General features: G+C 45.2%; 1 protein-coding gene across 1 annotated transcript in view; it reads right to left on the bottom strand.

Moving 5' to 3' along the window:
• Positions 1 to 14,559, bottom strand: part of LOC106816217 (protein NRDE2 homolog) — a 16,429-nt gene extending 1,870 nt beyond the window's left edge. The window contains exons 1-12 of the mRNA XM_014820791.1: positions 14,183 to 14,559; positions 13,018 to 13,105; positions 12,469 to 12,732; positions 11,270 to 11,344; positions 9,885 to 10,884; positions 9,060 to 9,264; positions 7,057 to 7,234; positions 6,450 to 6,535; positions 3,848 to 5,145; positions 3,119 to 3,275; positions 2,501 to 2,619; positions 1,908 to 1,979 (exon numbers count right to left, since the gene is read on the bottom strand). Of these exons, the coding sequence (XP_014676277.1) occupies positions 1,908 to 1,979; positions 2,501 to 2,619; positions 3,119 to 3,275; positions 3,848 to 5,145; positions 6,450 to 6,535; positions 7,057 to 7,234; positions 9,060 to 9,264; positions 9,885 to 10,884; positions 11,270 to 11,344; positions 12,469 to 12,732; positions 13,018 to 13,105; positions 14,183 to 14,285 (3,645 nt within the window). The 5' untranslated portion in view covers positions 14,286 to 14,559. The remainder of the gene's footprint in view (positions 1 to 1,907; positions 1,980 to 2,500; positions 2,620 to 3,118; positions 3,276 to 3,847; positions 5,146 to 6,449; positions 6,536 to 7,056; positions 7,235 to 9,059; positions 9,265 to 9,884; positions 10,885 to 11,269; positions 11,345 to 12,468; positions 12,733 to 13,017; positions 13,106 to 14,182) is intronic.
• Positions 14,560 to 14,835: the final 276 nt, after the last annotated feature.

The raw sequence follows: 14,835 nt of genomic DNA, 5'->3' as shown, positions 1-14,835 counted from the left end.
AGGGGTGTGGTTGGCTCAGTACTATGGGGTGTGGCTGGCTCAGTACTATGGGGTGTGGCTGGGGTGTGGTTGGGTCAGTACTATGGGGTGTGGCTGGATCAGTACTATGGGGTGTGGCTGAGTCAGTACTATGGGGTGTGGCTGGATCAGTACTATGGGGTGTGGCTGGGTCAGTACTATGGAGTGTGGCTGGGAGTGTACTATGGGGTGTGGCTAGATGGGTCAGTATTATGGGGTGTGGTTGGGTCAGTACTATGGGGTGTGGCTGGATCAGTACTATGGGGTGTGGCTGAGTCAGTACTATGGGGTGTGGCTGGGTCAGTAATATGGGGTGTGGCTGGGTCAGTTTTATGGGGTGTGGCTGGGTCATTACTAAGGGGTGTGGTTGGCTCAGTACTATGGGGTGTGGCTGGCTCAGTACTATGGGGTGTGGCTGAGTCAGTATTATGGAGTATGGCTGGGAGTGTACTATGGGGTGTGGCTGGATGGGTCAGTATTATGGGGTGTGGCTGGATCAGTACTATGGGGTGTGGCTGGGTCAGTACTATGGAGTGTGGCTGGGAGTGTACTATGGGGTGTGGCTGGGTCAGTACTATGGGGTGTGGCTGGGTCAGTACTATGGGGTGTGGCTGGGAGTGTACTATGGGGTGTGGCTGGGAGTGTACTATGGGGTGTGGCTGGGAGTGTACTATGGGGTGTGGCTGGGTCAGTATTATGGGGTATGGCTGTGTCAGTGCTACAGGATATGGTTCTAATCGGCAATCTTCTGATGCATCAGCAAAAGTAGTTGGCTGCATGTTAGCTGGGACTGCACGCTGTCAGTGACCCCCAATTAACCTTCATTGTGCTTTGAAGGACGTTTTGGCCTCATGCTAATTAACTCATGGTGACACACAGATGACCTTCAGCACTATGTCGTTTCACACATGATGGCATGCACGACCCCATTTTAAATTGCATTAAAAGTGTGGTGCACGAAGACTTCACGCTACCGCAAACGTCGAGTGTAGAGAGATTATATTGACTGCATGCATTTTATAATGAAGAACCTCTCACGGTCCAAATAAGATTGATCATGCACCGGAAAACACATTCACACTAGCTAATGAACTAGCTCTGGCTAGCCATGAAATATTAACCAATAGCACACCCTTTTAAAGGGACAGAAGTTAATAAGATGACATTACACATAAATTTTGCATTTATATGAAAAACTAGATAAATGACTTGCAAATATTGGCTCCAAATTAGTATTCCAGCTCTTATTGACATTTCGTTCACGAGTAATCAGATGTATCGTGTAGGAAATTAAATTTTTAATAAAAATTTAAATTGTCGTTTATCATGCACGTTCTCATAAGACGGACACGTTTTAATTTTCTATTCAAATTAAAATTGGATGATATATAATTCAATCCTTATCGACGTTATGACGGACTGTTTTTATCTACGCTGTTTGATCTTCATTGGAGATACGGCGCAAGATTGATCAGAATGATGCAAATTACTCATACTCATGCACTACAAATTTCTCATTAAACAGCTGACAGCTACATCACATCTGCAGATTTATATGCAAATTAACCACCAGGGGTCGCCATCACGCATCGCAAATTTACGAACAGACTGGACATCGTAACAAGGACATCATATCTAAGCAATTATCAATTTTTATGATGCGCAGTGGTAATTGCATAATGTACAATTTACTGTATGCTGCGAGCATTGAATAAAGCGATTGTAACAGTAGAATTACTAAATCAACAACAAGATCACGATTTTGAAGGTCGTTTGCAGAAAAATATGATCGCGCACATGTTGTACTCTTGTATAAAAAAGGAGAGTAGCACTCTACGCTTGATATTTCCAGTAAACATGAGCTCACTGGGTAATCTGAACGAACTTACCTTAGCCCAGGGGCATTCAGCAATTGCTCTGTAGAATAACTGCTGTGCACTCCGCTGACTGCCGTGCAGTATCTACAAAAACACGTAGACGTCATAAATTCATGTCACACATCATCGCTACTCAGATGAAGATTCCGATTTTTTTATCCTGTGTATGTCCCATCGACGTACGCACGACTTTATACGTATAGGAACCGATCGATTAATGATAATTAAACACCAGAAAAATATTTAGCTTTGAAAACAATGTGCGATTAAATATATTTAAACATTACTATAATCGTATATACGTTTAACATTAAGTATGCTCAAGTTTGTACTGATATCCAAGTTAAATATTCTTAAACAGAACCCAGGGATATTTGTGTAACCTTACGTAACAAACGTGCAGGATTGCAAATTTATATACACCCATAGTTTTTAATCAACTGAAGTTCTCCCACTAATAAATCAATATTAGCAGAAAAATGAGCAAACCTTCCAAATCCGCATATATATATATATATATGCTTAATTGATTAATTACTAGGTGTAATTCACAAGATGGCAACACAAATATGCCCCCCCCCCTCACAGTTGTTGCTGTACAGTACCTCAAAGCTCATGTACATTCTCCACATGAGAATCAAATGCTGACAGACTTTCGATGCGACGGCTCTCTCAAACAGGCTTCTTATACGATTGTACGTCGCACCCTGCATGCCCGGCTCATCTGAAAAGGACGAAGATTCATAAAGGAGAAAATATACAGCATCTTTGGACTACCTGCTACGTCCCCACTTTCTTATCACTGGAAATATAGGTCTTCAGCGAGTGAACAGAACGCAAAAATGTTACGCATTGATCCGTTAGAGGTACATAATCAATTACCATGGCAAGATGGTAACAGTGACATAAAATCGATTTGAAACCAATATTTATCTTATCATTTAATGCAGGATGAATCCTACTGTGAAAAGACTCAGTGTTATTACATTCAATTTGCATTCATAGTGACTGAGGTAATCAATACACAATCTAGAATTCAAAGGCATAAGCCAATTTTTTACATTCAAGTTTTACATTATGGAAAAATTAGTGTCAAACAAGTCTGCCACATGCCTTTTCAATCTACATTTTAATGTTTCATCAACAGCAAAAGATGGAATCGACAGAAATTGTGATCTACATCATTCTTAAAATGCATGTTGTTCGCTTAAATAAAAACCTACCCTGGTCGGAAATAACTGCCTTCAGCTTTTGCCTGCTCAGCTCTGCATAGATGGCATACACCCAGGGTACGATTGTGTTGGACTTTGGACAAACATGATCAAAGTACCTCCGCAACCTCCCAGCAATTTGCGATCGCTCCTCTAGCTTCAGAAAGATCTGCAATTATACCGAAAACAAACAAAAACAGTGAACACTTCGTATTTTTTTAACCATACTCAATCAAAATCGATTGAAAGCTTTCAACTTACTGCATTTACGAAACCAACAGTCACTAATTTTTAAAAGTTTACACCTATAACATAATACTAATAGCACATGGTAGTGTTAAACCCACTTTAATTAAAATTTAATTTGGTTAATCTATATTATTTAATCAATTTTATTTAAAGACATGCACGAACGCACACATGCACATTTAATAAAAAATAACCAGGAAAGAAATAGACTAGAAACCAACACAGCAGTATATTGATAACAACTATTGGTTGGTCTACAATGCTTCTTAAACTGGTGAACGGTTCACCCAAAGGTGAATGAAATTATTTTGGGATGAATGGAGACAAAGACGAAAATTAGCAACAACATAAGGAAATTTAGTCGTGGGTGAATGAAATTTTGCGATATAGACTCGAGGGTGAATGACACTGAGATAGTTTAAGAAGCACTCTATTTATTGAACACAGCAATCTATTGAAGATAACAATCGGTTGATCTACAGTCCCTGCTACCTGAAGCAGCTGCGTGTTGTCTGGAAACTCCACTAGCGCCACCTGTAGGACTTCACGGACACGTCGCAGTGGCGCCACGCTAGTTCGCACATGGTACGTCAGCAGCGACACGTGCGACGCCATCACCGCCTCCAGGTGGCGCCGTGCTGAGTCACGACCCGGATCAAACAAGGAATCGTCGTCGCCGTCGCGGCACTCACTTCGCAGCGCGGCGATGATGTCATCAAAGTGCGCGCACGCGGCCACGACGCCCTGCGTCAGGTAGAGGAAGTATCCGGCGCAGCAGACGACGTCGGACACGTACGACGATGCAAAATCCCCGCTGGGGTCGTGCTGGGTCGTCGCCACAGCGACCTCGCTCGCGTACCACCGCTGGCACTTCAGCGTCCGCGTCGGCGATACTGGCGCCCCCGCGTGGCCGCCGTCGGCTAGAGCGGCGAGCAGCGCAGTCGCTTTCTCGCGGTCACCCGTCTCGGCCCTCGCTGCGCGCTCGCCGATGCCGTCGGCGCCCGTCTCAATCCCGAGCTCGAGTTCGGCGTACGTCCTGTAGAGTGCGCCGAGCTCCTGCCGCTGTGCACCGGCGTGCGCGCGCGTCACCGTGGCGACGGCCGTGTCGAACACGCGTCGCGCATCGCCGCGGTTGCCGAGCGACCACTCGAAGCGCGCGTACAGCGCGTAGAGGGAGACGTCGTTGCGGCACGCCGGGTCATCGCGAAGCAGCTCCCGCGCGCGCCGCCGCGCCTCCCGCGCGCGCGACCTCCCCACGACCCCACCCGCTGCCGAGACCTCGAAGCGAAGCCACGCCCGCGTCAGCGCAGACCGCAGATTCGGCGCGGCAAACCGCGGCAGCAGCTGCGCGAAGGCGTTACGGATGCGCGCGGCGCCGCCCGCTAGCGCCTCGCTAGATGGCGCGACCAGCACTGCGGCAGAGTCCGGGACGTCGAGGACGTCTGAGGGGCTCGTGGACGCCACCTGGCGGCGGCGGCGCTCCTGGCGGGACGAGGACGCGTGCAGCGGCTCCGGATGTGCGCCGAGGAATTCGAGGAAGTGCGAGGCGAGCTCGAAGCGTAGCGTCTCGCGGTCGAGACGGAAGAGACTCGCCGAGACGTCGTCGAAAAGCACGAGACGGTCCGGGTCCTCGCAGTCGTCGACCGAGCGCCCGCCGCCGGGTCGCCACGGCAACCAGTTGCGCGACTCGCGCAGGCGCTCGATCGCCGTCCACGCACGCCATGCGGGCGGCTGCTCGCCGATGATTTTGTCCTCGAGTCTGTCTTGCTCTTCGGAAGAATCCTCTTCTTCTGAAGTAAATAATAATAATATAATAATAATATTTATTAATTTATACTGCGCGAGTTACACGCAAATATGTTCACGTGCGCATTACAAAGGCTGAATATGAAATAGCAGACTGCAAAACTGTAAAATATAGATCCTACAATTATGACAATCCTATTTAACATTTCCAACGAAGAGAACTCAACTCAAATGTCAAAATAGGTGAGGAAGCTTTCTAGTTGTTACTGTTCTACTATCGTTGTTTAAACCCTCTTGTACGCACAGTTTAACTATGTTACGCTCACTGTACATACTGTTGTGTGACTCGCCTTATGTTGCCTAATACGTTCCTCACCTATTTTCCTATTTCCTATATTTTATATCCTATTTTTATCTATATCTATATTTATATCTATATGTATTTTTATTATATCTATATTTAATATCCAATTTTCTATATTATCCTATATTATACATTTTCCTATTCATGCATATTCTTTGTTACTGTTCTACTATTGGCATTAAAACCCTCTTGTCAGCACAGTTTAACGGCGTTACGCTTGCTGTACAGTCGTGCGACTTGCCTCACATTGCCTGATAGCAGGGGTTAATAATGACAATTGTCATTTGTCATTGATTAATCATTTAGTCATTTGATGACAAATGACAATTTGTCGTTATGAACCCCTGCTATTTGGCAACATGAGGTGAGTCACACGACTGTACAGTGAGCGTAACATCGTGACCATTAACTAGTGATGCCACGATCATCGATTATACTCGATCATCGGTTGAACAGTGGCTCGAACCAAGCGCTTGGTTATCAAAATCCATAATCAATTTCATCAAAAAAAAAAATCGAAATTAATGTAAAACTTGAACAAGAAAACTTGGAAAACTGATGAGAATCAAAGATATCATCGCTATTTTAGTTCGGGAATCACCCAACATTCGCCGCAGTTACTTCCTGTTGAGGGGCTATAAAGCCTAAGACACACTAGGGATTTTATACGCTGGCTAAACAAGCACATACATGAACACACGTACATGCAACCGATGATCGATTACTAAAATTACAACCGATTGACAACACTACCACTAACCTACACTTACAAGAGGGTTTTAACAACGACAGTAGAACAGTAACAAAGAAGATGCCATATGACGGCCACACTCAGCCAGACACATATAAAGCTGACAGACTGCAAATCACTGTGAATCCAGCAACTACAGCTAAAGTGTACCAGACTAATAAAGCTATAAATCGAATAATACAAAAATACAATTATAAAGCTAATACAGCTATAAGTGTACAGCTAAAGTGTACCTGGCAACGGCGTCTCCTCCTGTGGTGCTCCACTACTCTTGTTCTGCATCCACTGTGCCCAGCCAGGTGCATCGTCCTCCCCAATACTGTGCATCAAAACAAACGGTCAGCAAAATTGAACACGTGCCTACTATTCGTAATGACCTTGGTCTGTCGGTCACTGATGCAGTAAGACAATGGGCAAATATTGCATCTCTAAACAAAACTCACGATTCCCGAAAGCTACTAATTTACTAAATTTCGGCAAGGTTAATGACCAACCGCGAAGTAAATACTAGAATATGCAACAGCTCCCACTGCAGTTTAACTATATAGCCAAAACGGAGTCGAAGAATGACAATGTTGTATGCGCAATCTCATTAATATTGACACGATACACAACGATCTACTACCACTGATGATCGTGAAGAAAACAAGACATTACATAATGAACCACGTATTTGTACTTGAATTTCATGCAATAAAGATTTAATAATAATATAAGATTTAATTGAATAATATATAAAATAATAATATATATTTAAGTATCAAAAGGTAATAATACCTCTTGGTATTATCATCTCTTAATAAGATCGCAAAGCATAAAAAACACAAGCGCGTCACGTACCGGGAAACGCCGCTGTCCCAGAACGTCTCGAAGAATGCGACAAGAGCTTGAGACGAGACGGAGTGAGCTAGACTCTCGGGACAGAAGCAGTTGTATTCGACGAGGGCCTGGAAACAAGCGACAGGCGGGCTGTGCTGGCGAGTGGTGCCGAGGCCGTGTCTCGGGAGGTAGTAGCGGACTGCGTGGTACGGAGAGCAGAAGTACGTGATAGAGAAAGTATCAGTGGGCGTGGCATAAGAATATAATAGCCATGGTGCGTGTAATATCATGGCTGGCTGTAATATCATGTGGTGTATGATCATTGCTGCGTACATATCTGAGTGGTGTAAATATCATGCTGCTGCTCAATATCAATGATGAGCATGCTGGTTAATATCATGCTGCGCTGGTAATATCATGGATGGATGGGGCGTGGTAAGTAGTCATGGGCTGCGTGGAATATCAGTGAGTGGGCGATGGCGGAATATCATTTGGTGTGCTGTAATATCATGATGAGCATGCTGTAATATCATGCTGCTGTAATATCATGATGAGCATGCTGTAATATCATGCTGCTGTAATATCATGATGAGCATGCTGGTGAATGAGGTGGGAGTGCTGCTGGTAATATCCACCCTGGATGAGCATGCGTGTAAGGATCGATGGAGTGAGCATGCGAGTGATATCGCGAATGTGGTGAAGTATGCAGTGGCTGGCTGAGGAGTATCATGATGAACTATGCTGGTTACATCAATTGAATAGGTGTAATATTCATGATGGCTGTATGATGCGATGGTGGTGGAATATCAGTGCTGTGAGAGTGAGTGGGAGTGTGATGAGCATGCTGTAATATCATGCTGCTGTAATATCATGATGAGCATGCTGTAATATCATGCTGCTGTTTCAATAGCAAAAATGATGGTGTAGATATCAGGATGGTGTATATCATGATAGTGTAGAATGATGTGCGGAGAATAGCATGCGGTGTGGCTTGGGGAGAGGGTGAGTGGCATGCTGCTAATTATCAATGATGGGGGTGTAATATCATGCCCTGCTGTATATCATGATTGGTGTGAATATTATGATGGGTGTAATATTCATGCCTGCTGATATATCATGATGGTGTGTAAGGATCATGAGTTGGTGTAATATCATGCTGCTGTAATATCATGGTGGTGTAATATCATGCTGCTGTAATATCATGATGGTGTTATATTATGATAGTGTAATATCATGCTGCTGTAATATCATGATGGTGTAATATCATGATGGTGTTATATCATGATGGCGTAATATCATGATGGTGTTATATCATGGTGCTGTTATCTCACTCTGCTGTAATATCATGATGGTGTAATATCATGCTGCTGTAATATCATTCTACTGTAATATCATGCTCCTGTAATATCACTCTGTTGCAACATCATTCTGCTATATCATTTTGCTGTAATATCACTCTGTAAGGCACACAGAACAGGACAAACTAGACAGAGTGCACTCACGGAGAGTGCATACCTCCGCCAGCGACATACCGTCACATACGCCATACACCATACGACTCACGAACACACGAATAACCGTGGGTTTAAACTCAAAATAAACCACCACCACGACGCCCCTTACAGCATTCGAGCATTCAGCATATTCCCTGCAATACAGTCATCATCCAACGATTTTCGCTTGAAAACAATAGCAGGGGTTAATAATGAAAATTGTCATTTTGTCATTGATTTGCCATTTTGTCATTTGATGACAAATGACAATTTGTCATTACTAACCCCTGCTATCTGGCAATGTGAGGCAAGTCACACGACTGTACAGCGACAAACACCAACGCGACAGAACCTCCCAAGCGCTGCTCCCGACATGGCCCGAGCTCCTAGCCTTGACCGCTTACTGTATATGCAGTGGTTTAAATTTCGTGAATTTCGCGAACGCATCCCTGACCACGCGAATAATGCATACCGAATAATACCGAATACTTCATAATTCACCGACCGTGAAAAATACGGCTTATACAGTACCTAGCATGTATTCCGGCGTGTGCGGCAGCGGCTGGTGAGACGTGAACGTTCGCTCCTGGATGGCGTTCAGCGTCTGCAGGCACTTGCCGTACTTCGCAAACGTTGCCGAGAAGGTGAACGTCTTCAGGTGCGACTGCCGGAACATGAGGTACTCCTGCCACAGCCGCGCCTCGTTGGGATGAACGAATATGAACCGCTCCCACTCCTACAATGAGAAACGTTGATCCCCACCGGGAGATTTAGCGGACGCAGTTTCGATAAACACTGAGCCGCTTTCGCTACATTCAAGTATCGGAGTTCCGACAGGACAAATCTACGAACAGGATATTGGATTTAGTTGGTGTTTTTACTAGCATTTTTCTCCGTTATCTGTTTAATTACCATTCATGAGCAATGTCAGCATGCACTAGCAGAGGACCATTGCTAAAAATATCATAAATACTTGCAGCTATTACATGTCTAAAATGTCATGACTTTTACACAACATTTTACACTATTCAAGTATTGGATTTCCGTCACGACAAATCTATGGGATATTGGATTCAGTTGGTGTTTTTATTAGCATTTTTCTCCGTTATCCGATGAATTACAATTCATGAGCAATGCCAGCATGCAATAGCAGAAAACCATTGTTAAAAATATCATTAATACTTGCTATCTGACCATCTACATACATGTCTAAATTGTCATAACTTTTTCACGACACTTTACTTCAATAGTTACAACATTTCAGGCTCTTTGAGCTCATTTTGCAGATTCCATGAAAACTGCAAAATCTGCGAAAACTACAAACACAACGACGAAGCCGCAAGACCGCGTCTGTACCTTCAGTAGTCGCTCCTTCTCCCACAGCTCGGCACCGATGTCCAGCTTAGCAACGTGTAGCGGCACGGCCGCAGCCCGCGGCACCGCCCCGAGCGCCTTCTCCACGATCGCCATCTTCTTCTCCAGCACCGCACGCCGCGGTGGCGCCCTTTGTCCGCCTCCGGCCGCTGCCGCATCGCGCAGCAGCTCGTCCTGGAAGCTCAGGAACTCGAGCCACGCGTCCGCATCCTCGGGATGCTCGCGCAGCCTCCGGTTGTACTTGGCTACGCGGCGACCAACCTCGTCCGACACGCCCTCAACGACGCCGATGCCGGCGCCCTCATCATCGACGACCTCAGTGGGGACGCCACCGTGCACGTACGCCTGCGTCGCGCGATCGATAATGCCGAGAGAGTCCTTGTCGCCGAGAACCCGGAGCGACGAGCCCAGAAGCGGGATCGCGTCCACGGGAAGCGGGATCTCCTCGACGGGAAGCTGAGGAACGGGATACGACGCCACGGTAACGGGATGCGACGCGGCGGCAAAGGGATGCCCGACGCCGGGATGCGACGCCGCGGTAACGGGAAGCTGAGGAACGAGATGCGACGCCACGGCAACGGGAAGCTCGACGCCGGGAACCCGCGCGGTGGAAGCGACGACGGGGATGAATCCGGCGGCGGTGTCGGGTGGTGACCGTGCGGCGGACGCAGGCCGCGAGAGGTCGAGCGAACGCTCGCGCCTCACCGCTCGCGCTACGTCGCGGTCGCAGTACCGCATCGGCCGCGTTGCCGGCAACGCAAACAACCGCCGCGTCGCGTCGTCCATGCCGAGACTGCGGTGTGCGCGCGTCGGCCAGTACCGGGAGACGTGAGCCTTGTAGATCGAGCCGCACCTTAGATTGTTCATGTCTCGCTGGCGGTCGATTCGGAATGCGTGCTCCGGCTGTACGCCCACCTCCTCAAGGAAGACCATCTTGGACGCTCCACTGGGTAAGCGTGTCTCTTCTTTGTCTTCTTTCTCTCTGTTGTAAGAATAATCGTGGCATAATATTAATAGACGACAATGATGATGATAAAGATGATGCTGATGATGATGATGACGATGACGACGACGACGATGATGACAATGACGAAGTTGAGGATGATGAAGAGGATGCTACTGCTGCTGCTGACGATGATGCTGCTAATGATAGCAATAATAACCATCATTACAAAAATCATAACAATGGTTTCTGCTCCAGAATTACAAAAGATGGATCATCCTAATACCAATTTAATTTTTTGGATTTTTCTGATGCCCAAACATAATTATTACTTAAGGCAATGAATGCTAAGACAGAATTCAGATATTTTTTAACATTTAATGACCACATGAGTTAACGATCATGTGAGTCTTAATGTGCTTACTTCTTCTTCTTGTGGTGTTTGTCTTCATCGTCACTTCCATTAGTGCGACCGTGTTTCCGTTTCTTCTTCTTGTGACTGTGAAAAGATATTCAATCTTTAGGGGTGTGTTTACTAGGGGTGCACCGGATCCAACTTTTTAAGTTCCGGCCGGAACCGGAACCAGCCGGAACTTGAAAAAAGTTCCCGCCGGAACTACCTGGCCGGAACCGGAACTTAAGCTGGGAATAAACTTGACAGTTTTAGCCCAGTATTGCGCAAACTCATTCGGCCTAAATGAAATATTATTAGCAGGCACATCACTCAGGCCAGCAGGACAATGCTCAAAGTTCTAATTACAGGATTGTTGTTAGGTGTATGAATCAGCTCCTTACAGTGCATAATTCTGGCATCTTATTCGCGAGCGAATTCTGTGGCAAAACCTGCATGTTGCAGTTTCCCTGGTTTTAGTCGATTATTTTCAACTAACAGACAGATGCCATTCCTGTGGCTCTAAGAGTATTTGATTTTAAAAGAAAATCTCGTGAATCACCTAACATCAGTTAGGTTCAGTTCAGTTACTGTCGGTTAGCCGATCTTCTAGTGGCAAACGTTTTTTGGGCAGAATAGTATGAAGTTGTTAACACTATATTGTCAGCAAGTTGACTCCATTGACTCTCAACTACATTCAGTGATTGGTCTTTTGATCTTGATGACGCTTGTAGCAGAAATGAAATTAGGAAAAAGAAAGTTCCGGTTCCGGCCGACTGTTCCTGAAGGGTTCCGGCCGGAACCGGAACTCTGAAAAATTGGGGATCCGGCCAGATAGTTCCGGCCGGATCCAAGTTCCGGTGCACCCCTAGTGTTTACAGTTCACGTTTGTTGCAAATGAATATTTGGAACTAAATACGCTTCCATGCATGTTTCATTACAGCTGGGTTTACACTACCGACTTTGTGTTGGCGAATTGGACCAACTTCCCAACTATCAACCGACAATCGGCAGTGTAAATGCAAAAGTTGCGCGACCAACCGATCGATAGCAACTAGTTGGGAGATTAGAACATGTTCTATTTTCGCCAAATCGGATTTGGCGAATTGGGAAGTTTGTCTAACTTGCCAATTTTCCCACATAAAGTTGGTAGCGTAAACCCAGCTTAAAGCATTTCTTCTTTATTTTCTTCAGTGACTAGAACCACAATCTGCATATAAGTAGATCTGTACCTGTGTCTGTGCTTCTTTTTAGTCTTGCCTCTCTTTGATCTTCTACTTACACTGCGATCACTGGAACTATCAGAATCAGAGCTCCGATTTCTTCTACTTCTTCCATTGTCCTCTCTTCTACTTCGCACTACTGTATCATGCTTGCCAACTAGTTCACTTTCACTCTCTTCTCTTGCCTTCTTTAACTTTGTGGGTTTGCGTTTTGTAGTGTCATAACCTTCAGCTGTCTTGGATGTAACATCAATATTCTGCTCATCTGAGATTCTGTTTGTGGAAATAATTTGTAAACAGTAGACACTAATATTATATTTATAGCGGTAATGGAATAACAAGTGCTCTAAAACTACATTGTTCTTACTCGAGGACAGTTTCTTTTCTATATTTTATCATTAAATGTTTGAATTACTACGAACAATGATTTCGCCTTCAATTGAGATTAAGTGATTCAGCATTGACACCTGAATGGCACAATGTACTAAATGTTACTTTCAGTATGCTAACTACTAGTACTATATGCTTGATAGAGAATACCTAATAATGATTAATTACCTGTCTTCACTGATATTATCCTGACTGTATTTGATCTTGCTCAGGCTTTCTTCTGCAAAACTTGGGTTGTGAAGCCAGCTCAATTCACCTAGTATGAGAAACACAGGAAGAACAAATGGGGTTTTAATTCATATGTTGTTGGATGTGACTAGCCAAGGGCCAAAGCCAAACGCCGGCTAATGTAAACAACAAATTGAACAATTACCATTTAAAGCCGCACTATGCGCATCCAAACGCTAATTTCTCCAGTACTAGACTAGCAAATACTTCGTGTCATGCATAATCACACTACCTTATGTCAAAATAAACTCTAGTTCCTCCCATTTCACTGCGCGTTGTCTTATAAAAGGCATTTGAAAATACCTCCAATGTTGTTCAAATTCTCCGATGTTGTTGACACTTTCGCGTTGCTCTGCCAAGCAACCGCACAGCGGTGCCGCGGTACAGCGGTACGGGTGTAGCAAAGATAAAAACATGTGATGTCACCTAACCAATTCTTGGCGAAATTGTTTGGCAAACAATTTTGCGTTGGCGCCAGATTACCAGATTTTGCACCTCTTTTTTGTGGGTTTCAAGCAAACGCGCAGTGAAATGGGAGGAACTATAGTTTATTTTGCCATAAGGTAGTGTGATTATGCATGACACGAAGTATTTGCTAGTCCAGAAGAGACCGGGTACAAGATGGCGTTGCGCAAAAGATGCGTTGTTCCCCGACCGCCGAAAGCGGTTAAGCCGCGCACTTCCGCGGGACTGGGCGCACGCGACCGCGGGGTGTTGTATGTAGCATCTCGCGCTCCCCGCTATACGAATTCGCGCGCCGAAGGAAGGCGGGCGCGCGAATGCGTATAGCGGGCAGCCTAACATCGCGCAGTGTTCGCATATTAGATAGTACCAGGGTACGTTCCGGCATATTAGATAGTACCAGGGTACGTTCCGGCATATTAGATAGTACCAGGGTACGTTCCGGCATATTAGATAGTACCAGGGTACGTTCCGGTATACCGGACCGTACCCAGGGTACGTTCCGGCATATTAGATAGTACCAGGGTACGTTCCGGCAGTACCCCGGGGGACATAGTCGCTCTCAGCTCTAGTACTGGAGAAATTAGCGTTTGGATGCGCATAGTGCAGCTTTAACAGATTTACAGTCTGCAATTTCGCTTACATTTTGTGTCAGAAGTGTCAGAATCTATACTTATTAGATGTTGAGATAAACCACTGCTGAATGCAGGAAATAATGATGTTTTTGTTTTTGTTGCGTCTTCCATCCTTAGAATCACGGTAAACAGCACAACCAGCCTTTGAACGTTGTAGTTGTTGTACCCAAACTTGGAATTTGCGCAATCCTGAGATCGTGCTGCCCCAACTGCGGATTTCCAAATTTGACTGACAATCTCAAGAGCACTGATCTCGACTCTAGACTCTATAATATAATCTGGATAGTATCATCATAGTATGGAAGCACTGAAACGACATCCGACTTTTCGAGTTTCCGAGTTTCTGAGTTTCTGAGTTTCCGAGTTTCTGAGTTTCTGAGTTTCTTCTGCGCATAGACATCATATAACAACTATAGATATAGATATAGGTATAGATATTATATATTATATAACTAGGTTGTTATGATATCTATGCTTCTGCGCATACACCAGAGACAATAGAACACTGTCACGGTCAACATCAGGTTGTGGTTTAGCGTCGTAAATTAACTTGCAAACGCCACCGCCAGATGGCGCTACGCGGTCTATCGGCGTTTCGGGCGGGTAATGCTATCCCCCGGGCGTGGAGGGAGGTGACCGCAACGTGGCAGCACTAGTGTTA

This window comes from Priapulus caudatus, unplaced genomic scaffold, assembly GCF_000485595.1.
Source record: "Priapulus caudatus unplaced genomic scaffold, Priapulus_caudatus-5.0.1 Scaffold1316, whole genome shotgun sequence".
Classification (NCBI taxonomy): domain Eukaryota; kingdom Metazoa; phylum Priapulida; class Priapulimorpha; order Priapulimorphida; family Priapulidae; genus Priapulus; species Priapulus caudatus.
This window is presented reverse-complemented; position numbering and strand designations above follow the sequence as displayed.